Source organism: Macaca fascicularis, chromosome 4 (assembly GCF_037993035.2).
Source record: "Macaca fascicularis isolate 582-1 chromosome 4, T2T-MFA8v1.1".
Classification (NCBI taxonomy): Eukaryota; Metazoa; Chordata; class Mammalia; order Primates; family Cercopithecidae; genus Macaca; species Macaca fascicularis.
In genome coordinates, this window is record NC_088378.1 from 12,437,632 (window position 1) to 12,455,360 (window position 17,729).

Here is a 17,729-nt window from a genome sequence, read left to right on the forward strand (position 1 = left end):
TTGGGAGCCACAGAACTCCTTTCCTTTTTCTCCTGCCCTCTACCAGATAATTTTCAGTTTTTCCCTAATGAGAACTTATTTCCAACTCCCTTTTATATCCTACCGCCTTTTATTTGGATACCCCCTCCTCACCCTTCCAAGAACAATGCATGAGGCAGATGGAAAAGAACTCAATTCTATCACTGCACTCAGAGCAGCCACAGGCAATATATAAATAACTATATTCTAATAAATCTTTATTTACAAAAACAAGTGTCATGCTGGATTTAGCCCATGGCCGTAATTTGCTGGCCCTTGCTCTAGATGACTGCTACCTGACTAGATAGGAGGGCTGATAGATGATTACCTAGTCTAACTTTCCAGTTTAATATTCCATTACTGTATTGTATCCCTGCCTCTATTCAACAGGAACTATTCACTGTTCCATTAAATAGACAAACAAATAGAACAAAATAGAAAGTTCAAAATATACATGGAAACTTGATATATGATTGAGTTGACATTGTGAATCAGTAGGAAAATGATCGTCTATTCACTAAATTAGCATGGGATCATTGGTTATCTATGTGAAGATTAAAATAAAATTAGGTACTTACCTCTAGAAATAAATGCCCTAAATTTAAAGTGAAACTTCAGAACTTCTTGAAGAAAATATAGAGGAATAACTTTATGAACTTGGGAAAAGGAATAATTTCTTTTCTTTTTTTCGAGATAGAGTTTTGCTCTGTTGCCCAGGCTGGAGTGGAGGGGTGTAGTCATGGCTCACTGCAGCCTTGACCTCCCGGGCTCAACCAATCCTCTTAGCTTAGCCTCCCCAGAAGCTGGGACTACATGTGCATACCACCACGCCTGGCTAATTTTTTGTATTTTGTAGAGATGTGGTCTCACCATGTTGCCCAGGCTGATCTAAACTCCTGGCCTCAAGCAATTCACCTGCCTCAGCCTTCCAAAGTGCTGGTGTTACAGACTGAGCCATCCTGCCCAGCCAGAAGAATTTCTTATACAAGATATGAAAATCCAATATATATATTCATGTTGTCCTGTAAATTGAAAAAAAATTAAAAAGTCCAGCTTATAAAGGTAAACACCAATACATTTGACTATGTTAAAATTTAAAACTTCTAGTTAACAAAAGGTACCATAGAAAAAGTGAAAAGGTAGACAACAGACTGGGAGAAAAGATTTTTCATAAAAAATAATTGACTACTGGCTGGGCATGGTGGCTCACTCCTGTAATCCCAGCACTTTGGGAGGCCGAGGTGGGTGGATCACCTGAGGTCAGGAGTTTGAGACCAACCTGGCCAACATGGTGAAAGCCTATCTCAACTAAAATTACAAAAATTAGCCAGGCGTGGTGGTGGGTGCCTGTAATTCCAGTTACTCGGAAGGCTGAGGCATGAGAATCGCTTGAACTCGGGAGGCGGAGGTTGCAGTGAGGTGATATCTGCCACTGCACTCCAGCCTGGGTGACACAGCGAGACTCCATCTCAAAAAAAAATTGATTATGAATCACTCTCTAGAATATGTAAAGAACCCTAACCCGGTGCAATGGCTCACGCCTGTAATCTCAACAGTATGAGAGGCTGACGGTTGGGAGGATCGCTTCAGGCCGGGAGTTTGAAACCAGCCTGAGCAACATAGCAAGACCTCATCTCTGCAAATAATAATAATAATATATAAACAACTTCTACCATGTAACAGAAAAACAAACAACCCAGTAGAAAAATAGACAAAGGAGAGTATTTTTTTTTTTCAGAAATAACTAGAAGATGCCACAAGACTGGGTAAACAAATCAGAATGTATTTATGAAGTGGAATGTTGCTTAGCATGGGGATGATAAACTATACATTCAGGTAGTTAATACTGAGGAGGAAGGGGACAAGGAAGGCTTCAACTATAATTAATGCTTTATTAATTATATAAGTTTTGAAATAAATGTCAACATAGAAAGATTTGATAAAGCTGGAGGGTGGGTAACGTGCTGTTCCATAGAGTCTTCAATTTTGCCTCTTTGTAATATTCCATTGTGAAAATATTTTACATGTGATTGTGAGATATTTCAACACGTTAGATTTTTTTTTTTTTTTTTGAGACAGAGTCTTGATCTGTCACACAGGCGGGAGTTCAGTGGTGCAATCTCGGCTTGCTGCAACCTCCGCCTCCTGCGTTCAAGCAATTCTCATGGCTCAGCCTCCCGTGTAGGTAGGACTACAGGCCACCACGCCCGGCTAATTTTTGTATTTTTAGTAGATACTGTGTTTCACCATGTTGGCCAGGTTGGTCTCAAACTCTTGGCCTCAAGTAATTGCCCACCTCAGCCTCCCAAAATGCTGGGATTACAGGTGTGAGCCACTGTGCCTGGCAGGGTTAGTTGATTTTTTTTTTTTTTTCATTTTGAAAAAATAACAACTTTTCTTGAAAATATAATTTTAGAGTCTACTAGTTCAGTCTTTCCTTCTTACAAATAGACTGAGGGGCTGGGTGTGGTGGGTCATGCCTGTAATCCCAGCACTTTGGGAGGTTGAGGCGGGTGGATTACTTGAGCCCAGGAGTTTGAGATGAGCCTGGGCATCATGGCAAGACTTCATCTCTAAAAAATAAAAATTTAAAAATTTAAAAATCCAAATAGACTGTGGAAGGGGAATTATTAGCACAGTTCTCAGAAAGGCATATGAAATATGTTTATAAGAGGGTTTTTGCAATGCAATGTTTTCCTCTGTCTGAAATTTCATAAACTGAATATATATAAATCTGATCACACTCTTCTCCTGCTTAAGGCTTTCAGCCCCCTCCAGATAAAATACAAACTCAGCATGTTCTTCAAGGTTCTTGAGAGCCTAGTCCCTGCCTTTTGCCAACCTCCTCTGCCATTGTTCTCTGCTGGCAATATAAGCCCCAGCTATGATGACCTGCTTGAAGATCCTTGGATGAGGCTGAGACCTTATTTTGTCTCTGGGTCTGCTAAAGCTGCCCATCCCCATCCTTTTGTTATGGCTCATCTCACATTGCCTGCTGGTGACCACATGCTTCTCTGGTAGATATTGTATTTCTTTCTTTCTTTTCTTTTTTTTTTTTTTTGAGATGGAGTCTTACTCTGTCACCCAGGCTGGAGTGCAGTGGCACAATCTCAGCTCGTGGCAACCTCCGCCTCCCAAGTTAAAGTGATTTTCATGCCTCAGCCTCTGAAGCAGCTGGATTACAGGCATTTGCCACCATGCCTGGCTAATTTTTAGTAGAGATGAGCCAGGCTGGTCTTGAACTCCTGACCTGAAGTGATCTTCCTACCTTGGCCTCCAAAAGTGCTGGGATTACTGCCCCTGGCCGGTTTTTCTTTTCTTGGTCTTCTGGGCCTGAAGAATCCCAGCCCACTGCCTAGCACAAAGTAGGTGCTCAATACTCAGTTCATGTTTGTGGAACGAATGAAACATGAATGAATAACAAAGCCATCACTAAAGAGTCACAGAGCCTATCTGTGTGTCTGTGTGAGAGGGTAGGTGTCTCCATTGAGTGCCTGTATCCACATATGTCTCTGTGAATGTGTCCTGTTCTCATTCCCTCCTTAACATCAGTTCTTAGCTAACCCTGAAGATGCCTGGAAGGACAGTTTATTTTCTCAGATTCAGAACAACAACAGCATTTACAACAAGGGATGTTTTCCACATCTTTCTTTTGCTGAAGCCCAGATTGGCTTGAGAATAATGCTCGTATCTCAGTAGTGGACTGAATTAGTAGTGGACTGGAGTAGACCAGACCTAGCAGAGCTTCACCTAAGCTAGGCCAAAAGCAGAGTATCAGGTAGGAGCAAAGTGAACATGGAAGGATTTGCCAGAAAACTAGCCCGCTGTCATTTGTCTCCCAGTGGTGCATGTAGGAACTTATAAATGTTTGTGACTTGAATGCATGAGACATCAAAAAGTCATTTGCATCTTTAAATTGTGTTATAATCAGAAATTGAGCCATTTCTTACACTAGTAGTTTTAGAGTTTTAAGCACACCCCCATCTTATTGAGATACTTAAATAGGCTTAATTATGCTAGTAAACTGAGCAAGTTGATGTATTATACTTTAGGTTGCTGAGATTCTTTTGCAAATCAGCTAAAGACATTTCAAAAACCATTTTCATTTAAAGAGAATTTATGGGTGCTAATATATAGTTCCGTTTTTTAGTTTTTAAAGATCTTCTTAGAAACCTGAAATGATCTACTTTTATCAAAAAGTGGTCCATGTTGAGAATGCTATAATGCCAGTTTTTAAAAGATGTAATTATGCTCAGCATTCCAGCTGGAATCATTGTTTCTGATTCTATCATTTTGGGAGATAATAATGCAATGGTGGGGGGAACGGAGAGAAACAGGAAAAGTAGTATTCCTGCATTTTAAACAAATTGAAAACAACACTTTTTATTTTAACAGCACCACCCTTATTATCTAATTGTCCTAGTGGAAATGATGCCAGAGTAGCAGGTGGATAGTGACCCAGAAAGGCAGAGGACGTGCTATTTCAATGTATAACTTTGATGAGAATCACCTTGGATCATTTTTTAATGCTAGAATTTTGATATCATAGGGAACAAAGGATAATGCTAAAATCATTAAATCAAAATATTTGGAATGATGGATGACATACATTCTTTTAGTTTGCATTAAAGGAATAGTTTTGATAACAGTTTTGAAAGCAAATATCTACAATGCAAATATGCAGATATTTTTGAATAATTTTAGGTTTAGTTCAAAAGTAAAAGTAATACAGTAATTAGTCACCTTACCAAATTTTTTTCTGTTTTTTTCCAACTTTTCATTTTGAAAAATTTCAGCAATATACTTAGATCCACTAATGGTTAACATTTTGCCACATTTGTTTAACCTTCCCTCTAAATATCTTATTTTCTGGAACCATCTACAAGTAAGTTGTATCATAACACTTGACCCCTAAATATATCACATATAACGCCTCACAAGGACCTTTTCCTGCATAACTATATTATCATCATCGCATTCCAGAAATTTAACACTCATTTAGTAATGTTATCTAACCTTCCAGGTTCAAATGGTTCTTGTGCCTCAGCCTCCTGAGTAGCTGGGACTACAGGCATGTGCCACCACACCCGACTAATTGTTGTATTTTTAGTAGAGATGGGGTTTCACTACTATGTTGGCCAGGGTGGTCTCAAACTCTTGGCTTCAAGTGATCTGCCCATGTTGGTCTTCCAAAGTGCTGGAATTACAGGTGTGAGCCACTGTACCCAGGCAGAAAATAAATTCTTTAATTTTTTTTTTTTTTTTTTTGAGACAGTCTTGCTCTGTTGCCCAGCCTGGAATGCAGTGGCATGATCTCTGCATACTGCAACCTTTGCCTACTGGGTTCAAGTGATTCTCCCACCTCAGTCTCCCGTGTAGCTGGGATTACAGGTGTGTGCCACCACGCCTGGCTAAGTTTTGTATTTTTAGTAGAAATGGGGTTTCACCATGTTGGCCAGGCTGGTTTCGAACTCCTCACCTCCCGCCTTGGCCTCCCAAAGTGCTGGATTACAGGTGTGAACTACTGAAATTCTTTTAAATTATTTTTTAGTTTTTAATTTTTGTGGGTACATAGTAGGTGTATCTATTTATGGGGTACATGGGATGTTTTGATACAGGCATGCAATGTGAAATAATCACATCATGGAGAATGGGATATCTGGCCCCTCAAACATTTATCTTTTGTGTTATAATCAAATTATATACTCTTTTAGTTATTTTAAAATCTACAATTAAGTTATTGACTATAGTCATTCTGTTGTGCTATCAAATAGTAGAACTTATTCTTTCTTTTTTTTTGTACCCATTAACCATCCCCACCTCCGCCGCCACCCCAGCCTCTCACTACCCTTCCCAGTCTCTGGTAACCATCTTTCTACTCTCTATGTTCATGAGTTCAATTGCTTTGATTTTTAGATCCCACAAATAAGTGAGAATATGTGGTGTTTGTCTTTTTGTGCCTGGCTTATTTCACTTAATGTAATGACCTCCAGTTTCATTCATGTTGTTGCAAATAACAGGATCTCATTCTTTTTTATGGCTGAATAGGACTCCTAACTGATGCAATTTTTTTTTTTTTTTTTTTTTTTTTGCAGTTTATTTGCTGTTTTTCCTTCCTTAGGATTTTTTCTAATAGAAAGTTTTAATTTCAGTGGTCTTTTTTGTTTGTTTTTTGTTTTTTGAGATGGAGTCTCACTCTGTTGTCGAGTCTGGAGTGCAGTGGTGTGATCTCAGCTTACTGCAACCTCCACCTCCCAAGTTCAAGCGATTCTCCTGCCTCAGCCTCTCCCAAGTAGCTGGGATTATGGGTGTGCGCCACCACAGCCAGCTAATTTTTGTATTTTTATTTACTAAAAATGTATCTATTTTTTTCCCTTATGGTCTCTGGGCCTATGTCTTGTGAAATATTACACTTTAAGATTGTAAAAGTAAATTAATTGGAAAACATTTTATGAATCAACAGCTTTATAAGCTGTTGATAAGAAGGATTACAAGAGAAGAGGAATTTGATTTGATGGGCCCTGGTTCCTGAGAAGGTAGATGAGGTATGAAATTAAATACTGATAGAAGGTTGGAAGAAAGACAGGAAGAAGAATCGTTTTCCTTTGTAACAGGAGGAATGTCACAGGAGGGAGGAATGGATGGGTGCAGATGTGGGTGGGATTGCAGTTTCACATAGGAAGTTGAAGGACTTTCAACCCAATGCCTTCTGTTCTCTCTTTATGAAGAAGTAGGAGACATCTTCTGAAAGTGATGAGTGAAATGTAGTTTTACTTAATGGGAAGTAAGAAGGTTCCAGAGATTCTTTGCAGAGACACAGTGAACTCACCAGGGAAACAGAATTGCTGACAGTATGGAGGGCCCAGAGAGAGGGTCCACTCTGCACGACTGTCAGACTTTTTTCAGCAATCCTCAGCAATCTGGGTGAAGTTCATGGAAGGGTATATATTTTAGTATGAGATTTTTCTATTTTTAGCTATCTTTTTATCATTTATTTATTTATTTTTAAAATTTTTTTATTTTTTTATTTTTTTGAGACGGAGTCTCGCTCTGTCGCCCAGGCTGGAGTGCAGTGGCGCGATCTCGGCTCACTGCAAGCTCCGCTTCCCGGGTTCACGCCATTCTCCTGCCTCAGCCTCCCGAGTAGCTGGGACTACAGGCGCCCGCCACCACGCCCGGCTAATTTTTTGTATTTTTAGTAGAGACGGGGTTTCACCGTGGGTTTCACCGTGGTCTCGATCTCCTGACCTTGTGATCCGCCCGCCTTGGCCTCCCAAAGTGCTGGGATTACAGGTGTGAGCCCCCGCGCCCGGCTTTTTTTTATCATTTATATATAATTTTATTAAATTATGGTTAGAGTACATTCGATTCGTTGGAATTTATTGAAGTTTTCTTTCTGGCTTAGCATATGGACTATATTTGAAATCATGCTGCTTGTTCTTGAATGTATTCTTGGTTTGTTGGGTTTAGAGTTTATATGGATATAAATTGCTTGAACTTACTAATTGTATTGTTCAGATCTTTGAGAGGGATGTGTCAAACAAAGGGTGTGGTGTTTCTTTTTCCACGAATTACAGGTCTGAGTATAAACAGGTATTGGTAAGCACATTATGCTTGCAGTTTTTTTTTTTTTTTTTTTTTTGAGATGGAGTCTCGCTGTGTCGCCCAGGCTGGAGTGCAGTGGCCGGATCTCAGCTCACTTATGCTTGCAGTTTTTGACGTGATTACACATGCAGAAGTGAGCAGTGACGGGGAAATTCTCTATGCTGGGCCCTGCACCCAACGGATGAGACAGCAGGTTGGAGAGTTGAGAGGGCTTACCCAGGGTCACCTAGCTAATCAATAGCCAGCCAGGATTTGTACCTAGATCTTTTGGGTTCAACTCTAATACTCTTCTGCCATATCTCTTATGCTTGGTGGAGGTAGGTGGTAGGTTATCACCATCTTCCAACGTCATCCTTAAGCTTACGATCTATCTGCGCAATCTAAAAGGTGATGTCACTGGATCCTCATCAAAAGCCCGTTAGAGAAGGTGTCATCATCCTACTTTACAAACTCCCTAAGATACAGGTAACTTGTGACAAATCTTATAACTGGTCACTAGAGAAACTTAATCATTTCAGATTTTAAAGTCTGAGTCTAATGTTACGTGTGTGCATTTTGGGAGTCCGGAATGTATCAGAGTCCTGGCAGAAAACAATTCACAGTAGATGTTTCAATAAAGACCAAATTTAGAGACTACATAGAGAGGCATGGGCAGGCTTAAGGTAGCAAACAAGGGATGGAAGGGCAAAGGAGGAGACTGGTGAGAGCTGGAGCTGTGGCCTGAGGGATGGGCTGCTTGTTGGTCTGGAGGGATGTGGCTGTACTGAGACACATCTCTGAAGCAGAGAGGGATGGGAGAGAACGACCCATCCCTTTCTATGCCCTCTCTCCTATTTCCTGCAAGGAATGCGTCCCATGGGCTCAACCAGCCAGGAGCCAGCCAGAAAGGTCAGTCTCTTGGGGCACAGACAGGAGGGAGAAGGCATCAGGGGAGGGGAGCACATGGAGAATAACCAGCACCAAGAAATAGTGTAAGTGTGGAGTTCACTGTGATTTCTGAGACATAAGGACAAGTTTTAGGGAATTAAATTTAAGGAAGGAAATTTAATAGAACAGAAAAATAGCGTTAAGTTGTGAGAAATCTAAACTAGGAGCATGCAAATGATGTGGGTTCCTAAGGGACAGTCATTTTGAAGAAAACTGTGTAAACCTTCCTCTCCCCGAAATCACTACTATTAATAAAGAATTCAAAAACTTCTTTAGGACCCATTTTATAGCCTTCTGATTAGTCTTACTTTTCTCCATTTGATTCTCTGATTTTTCCCTTAAGACATAGATTTTTAAGTGCCTTAAAATAATTTCAATAATTATTAGAAAACTGAAATTTTTATGAGGAGGAAATTAGCTTGTTTCCCCAAGTAAAAATAAGTGGAGTATATAATATTGTTTAGATAGACTATATCTATGTCTAATGATTCTTGTTAGGAGGGTATCCATTTTGTTGATCAATTTGCTTATATTAAAATCTCCATCTTATACAGTATTCATGTGATACCAGCTATTTGTGATCTTAGATGTTTGAGGATCTTTTCTTTGGCACAGCAGTATCTCTTTGTCATCTTCTAAATATTACTATAAGATATAATACAACATAACAGATTATATATGTAATATAGAATGTGGTATTTGCTAAAGTGCTCTTTCTAAAATATATTGAGTTGAGAGGGAAAAATAGAAGAGAGGACCATGAGCGCAAATTTTCTCTCTTTTTATTTTTTATTTTTTTGAGGTGGAGTCTTGCTGTGTCGCCCAGGCTGGAGTGCAATGTTGTGATCTCGGCTCACTGCAACCTCTGCCTCCCAGGTTCAAGCAATTATCCTGCCTCAGCCTCCTGAGTAGCCTGCTACCATGCCTGGCTAATTTTTGTATTTTTAGTAGAGACGGGGTTTCACCATGTTGGCCACTGGTTTTGAACTACTGACCTCAAGTGATCCGTCCACCTGGGCCTCCCAAAGTGCTAGGATTACAGGTGTGAGCCACCACACCTGGCCAACTTTTTTTTTTTTTTTTATAGCAGCATTCAGCTCTCTCCATGCAATCTTCCCCTGCCCCCCCCCACCATCTTTCTTCATTTCTTTTCCCTGAACTTCATTTATTCACCCTATCTTGATTATATCATGTAGCAGTATCAGAATAGGCCTTAAAACTATTCCCACAAAATGTATTGTGAAGAATTATGAATTGCTATGACACTCTCAGTTGCCTATACAAAATGCTGCTTTCAAAAAATTTCACATATGTAGAATATACTTAGAGATTATTAGGTTTTATGCAAGTTTTCCAATTTGAAGCTGTTCTAAAATTAAGAGCATAATGCTTTTTCTGGCACTTGAAAATAGAATAACCAGTGCATGATAATGGTTCATATAAGAAACAAAAAACCAAGAAAAATTAAGAAGTTTTGGCAGGAGTAGAAAACTGTTTTGAGTGGAGATTTAAGAATAGATGGGGAGTTAACATGCAGAGAGATACTAGGAAGCCATCCGGATGGCAGAGTCAAAGCAAAGAAGATCTTTTTGTCTGGCCTAGACTGTGAGTGAGGTCTAGAAGGCACAAGCTACATTTAATAGAGAAAGAAAGCAAAAAGGAACTAGAAAACAAGAGAGGTTTCTGAGGCAGGTTGGAATGAACCCATAAATTATAAAACAAAAGCAGGCCAGGTATGTATGGTGGCTCATGTTTGCAATCCCAGCACTTGGGGAGGCCTAGGCAGCAGTTTAAGACCAGACTGAGCAACATAGTGAGACCCCATCTCTACAGGGTAGTTTGTTTGTTTGCTTGTGTTTTGAGATGGAGTCTTGTTCTGTTGCCCAGGCTGGGTGCAGTGGTGTGATCTCCGCTCACTGCAACCTCTGCCTCCCGGTTCAAGCGATTCTCCCACCTCAGCCTCCCAAGTAGCTGAGATTACAGGCATGCACCACAACGCCCAACTAATTTTTGTATTTTCAGAAGAGACCGTTTGACCATGTTGGCCAGATTGGTCTTGAACTCCTGACCTCAAGTGATCTGCCTGCCTTGGCCTCCCAAAGTGCTAGGATTACAGGCATGAGCTATTGCACCCAGCCTACAGGAGAGTTTTTTTTAAATAAAAATTAGCTGGATGTAGTGGTGTCCGCCTGCCCCAGCTACTTAGGAGGCTGAGGCAAGAGGATTGCTTGAGTCCAGGAGTTCGAGGCCTGAGTGACAGAGTGAGACCCTGTCTCTAAAATAAATAAAATAAGACAAAACCAAAAGCATTATGGATGAAACCCTGAAAGCTAGGTTTTGAGAATGTTCTCTGCCAAATTATTGACCACTCTGGTTGATGCTAAGTGGCATAATCTTCACTTTTTTCTGTTTTACCCTCCCTTTCTGAACTCACTCCACCCTATCATACCTCGTTGTTTGCACAGGTGTTTAGGAACTGCTGCAGAGTCTGAAGGTTACTCTTCTAAGTGTAACAAAATTCAAGATGGTTATTTGGTTTGATAATAGCATTAGGTAAGAGAAGTTCCATTTTGCTTCATCTCCAGAGCCCTTCAGTTTCCAGTTTTGCTCTGGACCTGACTGCTTTCCTGACCTGCAGTGCCACTGTGGTCCTAGAAGCAGGCCTCCCTCTGACAAGCTTTTTTCCCTCCCAGGGGCCCTCTACATTTCCCAGAGCCTATGTTTTCTTCTTGCTGAGTGGGAAGTTTTTTTCATACCCTGAATGTATGAAAGGACAATTTTCCATTTTCACACTTGATGAATAGATTGGATGGATTAGTAGGAAATCATTTTTCTGCAATGGAAACAATTTCTTTTTTGTAAAGATGGTGTCTTGCTTTGTTGCCCAGGCTAATCTCAAACTCCTGGGCTCAAGCAATCCTAATGCCTCAGCCTCCCAAACATCATTTACTGAAGAGACAATTTCTTTCTCCCACTATGCTTTATATGGTTTTAGTAGCTTCTCTTATTTTTCCTCAGTATATTATTATATTGACTTCACTTTTATTTTTATTGATTGATTGTGATTGAGTGAGACAGTGTCTCATTCTGTTGCTCAGGCTGGAGTGCCGTGGTGTAATCTTGATTCACTGCAGTCTCCACCTCCTGGGCTCAAGCAGTCCTTCCACCTCAGCCTCCCAGGTAGCTGGGACTATAGGAGTACGCCACCATGCCCGGCTGATTTCTGTATTTTTTTGTAGAGATGGGGTTTTGCTATGTTGCCTAGCCTGGTCTCAAACTCCTGAGCTCAAACAATGTGCCCACCTTGGCCTCCCAAAGTACTGGGATTACAGGTGTGAGCCACTGTGCCCGGCCCACTTTTATTTTTTTTTGAGGTTTCTTTTTCTTTTTTTTTTTTTTTTTTAATGTCTGGATAGTCCTCTGTTTCCTCTGAGTTTCTTCCCCTCTGTATATTTGTTCTGGTCTCTGACTTTTATCTTGGAAGTTTCTTCCAAATATCTATTGACCATTGGTATTAACAAGCTGATTGAAGCTCCAGCTTGAGAGGTTTGGTGACTGGTGTGCTTTACCAGAAGGTAATCTGGTAGGGATCTAGGTCTTTCTTTGGGAGAAGCTTAACCAACATAAGTGCCTTTGGGCCTTTTTGTCTGGAGATCATTCAGTTTCTCCAGAAAAATTCTTCTACTGTACTCATTAATTGCTGAGAATGAGTCTAGCTGCCATTGTTTGGGGAGCCCATCTGGGAAAGAAGGGAAAGACTCCATGGATGGTAAATGGTAGAGGGGATGTACATTCAAGTTGTGTGACTGTGAACCCCTCGCGGCGGGCTACTATGGTTATTGCCTCCTGTATTGAATCCTAAGAGGGACTTCACAGCATTTTTTTCCAATTTTCTTTTGTGGTAAATACACACATAAGATTTACCATTTTTCATGTTTTAAGAGTACAGTTCAGTGGTATTAAATACATTCGTAATGTCATGCAACTATCACTGCCATTTATCTCCAGAACTCCTTTCATCTTGTAAAACTGAAACTCTGAACCCATTAAACAATAATTCCCCATTCCTTCCTCCGTCCAGCCCCTGGCAACCTCTTGTTCTACTTTTTTCTAATTGAGACGGGGTCTTGCTGTGTTGTCCAGGCTGCAGTACAGTGGTGTGAACACAGCTCACTGTAGCCTTGACCTCCTGGGTTCAAGCAGTCCTCTAACTTCAGTCCCCTGAGTAACTGGGGCCACAAGTACATGCCACCACATCTGGCTAATTCTTTTTAACTACTTGCAGAGATGAGGTCTCCCTATATTGTCCAGGCTGGTCTTGAACTCTTGGGCTCAAGTGATCCTCCCACCTCAGCCTCCCAGAGTGCTCAGATTATAGGTGTGAGCCACAGTGCCTGACTTCTACTTTCTGTCTCTTTAATTTTTCGCTCTTCTAAGTACCTCATGTAAGTGGAGTGATAGTATTTGTCTTTTTGTGACTGGTTTATGTCACCTAGCATAATGTCCTCAATGTTCATTCATGTATATGTTAGAGGTTTTTCCCTTTTTAAGGCTGCATAATATTTCAGTTTTATACATTTTTACATCAAGTTTTTTCTTATTGTATATAATAGTCCCTCTTGGTTGTGTATATAGGACAGTTAGGAAGACTATGTATATGATTATATTTAATTATTTGCATGGTAGAGATTTATAATTTGTTCTTAATTTGCAGCTTTTTTCAAGGAGCAAACCTCCCAGGGGCCTGTATGTTTATGGAGATGTTGGTAAGTGTGTTAAAATAAGTTTTGGGTGGGCAAAACAGAAAGTTTCTCAGCTTTTGCTCAGGGATAATTTCTATTTCTATTCCTCAATCTATTACCAGCAAGGGAATAGGATGAGGCAGGGTAAGGCAGGGAGAGAAGAAAGGGGAGAGAGGGCAGTATCTCAGCTTTTACTTTACTTCTCTTAGGATACGGCTATAGTCTAGGGCAGAATTAGTCACCATGTTAGGGTGCAAACATTATTTAATGTATAATGTAATTAATCTCAGGGAAGGAAATCATCTACAGATAGGTTATTAGACAAATCAGGATTCCATGACTCATTAACTCAGCTTAATACTTTTTAAAAAAATAAGCTGTTCTTTTTTACTTTTAATTTCCAGTAATATTTCTAGTCATAACCTAAGCACTAAGATGAATAATTTAGTCTTTATTATCTTTAATGTAGTTGATAGTAGATACTCTTAATGCATAAGTGGTAACATTTCCTTGGTCTCCCAGTTGTAGACATTGGGCAGAAAGACTCACATTTTGATGGAAACCTTCTGAGTCGTCACTTCTTTCCAGGTTTTCCTAATCATGTAGTGTCTTGCTTATGAAGTCTTCCCTGACCTCATTCTTACTGAAATATTCTGTTTTGTGGTTTCTATTTTCTTCAAACAAATCCTTTTCTCTTAGTCTTAAACCTCTCCTTGGCCACCCTCAGTCATTGATATCATGAAGGGGTTTCTACTTGGCTTTATTGCCTCCTTGCTTTCAATTATTTCTTTCGTGTCTTTTTAAATTTTTAAATTTTACTTTTTCTAATCCCTCAGTTTACTGTCAATCAATTATTTCTTCTACTGGCATACTCAAAACTCACATTCACATGTAACGAGGTCAGTTTTGTACTAGACTAATATTCACACTCTAGGCTCCCCTATAGCCACGACACATTTGCATTATGAGGGAGTAATGGCAGGGAATATTAGTAACATTTTTAGGAAAAGAAAAAAAAGAGCATTGAATAAGTAGTTTTTTTGTTTGTTTGTTTTTGAGACGGAGTCTTGCTCTGTCACCCAGGCTGGTGCGGTAGCATGATCTCGGCTCACTGCAAGCTCTGCCTCCCGGGTTCACGCCATTCTCCTGCCTCAGCCTCCCAAGTAGCTGGGACTACAGGTGCCTGCCACCACGTCCGGCTAATTTTTTGTGTTTTTAGTAGAGATGGAGTTTCACCGTGTTAGCCAGGATGGTCTCGATCTCCTGACCTTGTGATCCGCCCTCCTCAGCCTTCCAAAGTGCTGGGATTACAGGCGTGAGCCATGGCGCCTGGCCGAATAAGTAGTTTTAATGCCTTAAAGATAAAACTGTTCCTTTCTAAACTGTTCTTTCTTTTTCTAATTTGTTTACTGATGCCTTGCATTGAATATCCGTTTTATATTTCCAGATTTAGCTAATCTAATAAAAGAATAATTTAGTTCACAAAAGTGAACATTAGAGATTGCCCCTTAAAATTCCTTAAGTTCTTGAAATTACAGAAAAGAAGCTCAAACTATTCTTTTTCTTAGTTCATTGGCTAATTGGTACTTTTGAGACCAATGTATACTTACTTCTTATTTAGAAAGCAATTTATAATAGACACTTGATCAATTTTATGTTCCTGCACCTTTGGGCACCATTAAAGATTCTCATCCTGTTGTCAGGGCTCATTCTCTGCCTCCTGAGAACATTTACTTCCAGTACCTTCACTTTCATATTAAGTCATTGCTAAAATCAACAACTTTGTTCCTCCTGTTACCTTAACCAGCTGACCATAAATGGAGATGGTTGATAAAGCACAACTGCTTCCACTTCTGTAAAAGGGCTTTTTTTTAAAACCCTATGAACGTTGTTGGATTTTAATTTAGAAAATACAGCCATATGGTAACTAACTGAAGGGAAGCACATTACAAGTTATTCATCTGAGTGTTTGAAAGCAAGAGAAAAGATGTGATAGTACGGGATGTTCATATAGTTTGGGTGTGTGGCAACCTTTGTTTGGAAACATCCTTATAATATAGAGAGGAGAAGAGAAAGGAATTCTGAAATGGGAAGTGAGATGAACATTTTGGTGGCTATAGTAAGTTTAGTTCAGACCACTTATAAAATAGGTAATCTGCCAGGCATGATGGCTCATACCTGTAATCCCAGCACTTTGGGAGGCCGAGGTGGGTGGATTGCTTGAGCCCAGGAGTTCAAGACCAGCCTGGGCAACATGGCAAAACTCTGTCTCCACAAAAAATACAAAAATTAGCCTGGCATGGTGGCATGTGCCTATAGTCCCAACTACTCCAGAGGCTGAGGTGGAAGGATCACTTGAGCCTGGGAGGTCAAGGCTGCAGTGAGCCATGACTATGCCACTGCACTCCAGTCTGGGCAACAGAGTGAGACCCCCATCTCAAAAATGAAATAAAATAGGTAATAAAAGATGAAGTTTTCATCTGGGGGGCTCTCTGGGAGAATAGCCTCAAAATGCCACCGTAAGCTCTTATTCTTTATTCTTTTCCTTTTTTGGACTTGGGAAACAGGTACTAACTTTTAAGAAGGCTGGGCATGGTGGCTCATGCCTGTAATATCAGCACTTTGGGAGGCTGAGGTAGGATAATTTCTTAAGACCAGAAGTTTGAGACTAGCCTGGACAACAAGGTGAGACCCCGTCTCTACAAAAAAATTAAAAAATTAGCTGAGCATGGTGGTGTGTGCCTGTAGTTCCAGGTACTCAGTAGGATGTGGTGGGAGGATCACTTGAGCCTGGGAGATCAAGGTTGCAGTGAGTTGAGATTGCACCACTACACTCCAGCCTGGGCTACAGAGTGAGGCCCTATCTTAAAAATAGATAAATAAATAAATTGGGCTAGGGGCAGTGGCCTACGCCTATAATCCCAGCAACTTTGGGAGGCTGAGCAGGGCGGATCATTGAGGTCAGGAGTTTCAGACCAGCCTGGCCAAAATGGCGAAACCCTGTCTCTACTAAAAATACAAAAATTAGCCTGGCATGGTGGTGGGTGCCTGTAGTCACAGCTACTCAGGAGACTGAGGCAGAAGAATTGCTTGAACCCGGGAGGTAGAGGTTACAGTGAGCTGAGATCGCACCACTGCACTCCAGCCTGGGCAACAGAGCAAGACTGTCTCAAAATAAATAAATAAATACATGAATAAATAAAATAAAATAAAAATAAAATAAAAATAAATAAACATGCTTGAGCTTAGGATTTCGAGACCAGCCTGGGCAACATAGTGAGACCTCCTCTCTTATGTTTTTTTTTTTTTTAAGAAAAATTTAAATAAATAATTTTTAAGGAGACTTCATGGGATAGAGAATACCTACCTGGTAGCACTCCCTTCCCACTCTCCATTCTTGCACTCTATTTGGGCTTTGTCCTGCTCACTTCACCTTTTTCTTCACAGATGTGTTGAGAGGATTGACCCAGGTGGAACCTAAATCCTGGGAACTGCAGTAGGGTTGATGTATGAGTTGGAGGGATTATTATCATGGTTCAATCTTGAAATGAATTATTTTTGTTGTAAAATGTTTATCACATCTCATATAGAAGCCAAAAGCTGTGGTAGTAGTATTTTGTGGCTTCATTCATACCCAACAGCTGACTTTCTCACAACAGAGCCTCAGCTCTTGACCAGCTGACTGCGGTGGTGATGGCAGGGTTAATGAATTCTCTGGTACACTAGAAGAGAATAAAAGTACATTTTGCTTATCAGCCCCTTTTCTGCTGCCTCCTGGTTTCACCTCACATGTTTCACATTGACACAGATTCTAATTTCACCAGTTGAAAGGTAGGCTGGTTTTAAGGTTAGGAGTTAGGAAGCATAGTTCTCCCTGGCTTGGATGCAGGGATACATGTGCCTACTACACACCTCAGCTGTATTATAGAACCTGTTGCTCCTGTGCTACAAACCTGTACAGCGTGTTACTGTATTGAATACTGTAGGCAGTTGTAACACTATGGTATTTGTTTATTTACACATATCTAAACAGAGAAGGTGCAGTAATAATACAGTATAATAGATAAAATATGGGATGCTTGTTTGACTATGAATGAGTCAGTGAGTGAGTGGTGAATGAATATGAAGGCCGAGGACATTTCTGTATGCTACTTTATACAAGATGTTATCAGTGCTGTGTACTTGAGCTACATGAAATTTATTTAAAAAAAATTAATTGTGCTTCCATGTTAGGATAGCTATGACATCACTAAGTGATAGAAATTTTTCAGCTTCTTCATAATCTTTTGGGACCACCATTGGATATGTTGTCCATTGATTGTTGACCAAAATGTCATTATATGCGTTACTGTTTATAGAAATACAGTTGATTTTTTGATGACCTTGTATCCTATGATCTTGCTAAATTTAATTATTAACTCTAGTGGTGATTTGGTA

General features: G+C 40.2%; 1 protein-coding gene across 13 annotated transcripts in view; it reads left to right on the top strand.

Annotated features, from left to right (window-relative positions):
* The window catches only part of AFG1L (AFG1 like ATPase), a 218,242-nt gene that overhangs the window by 41,819 nt on the left and 158,694 nt on the right, over positions 1–17,729 (top strand). For 12 of the 13 annotated variants that reach the window (XR_012433334.1, XR_012433331.1, XR_012433333.1 and 9 more), the window contains one exon: positions 13,265–13,316. The exons of the other annotated variant lie outside the window; for it this stretch is intronic. Coding sequence is in view for 7 of the 12 variants with exons in the window: in XM_065543205.2 (XP_065399277.1) it covers positions 13,265–13,316 (52 nt within the window). In the remaining 5 variants the exon portion in view is untranslated. The remainder of the gene's footprint in view (positions 1–13,264; positions 13,317–17,729) is intronic. 13 annotated transcript variants of the gene reach the window in all.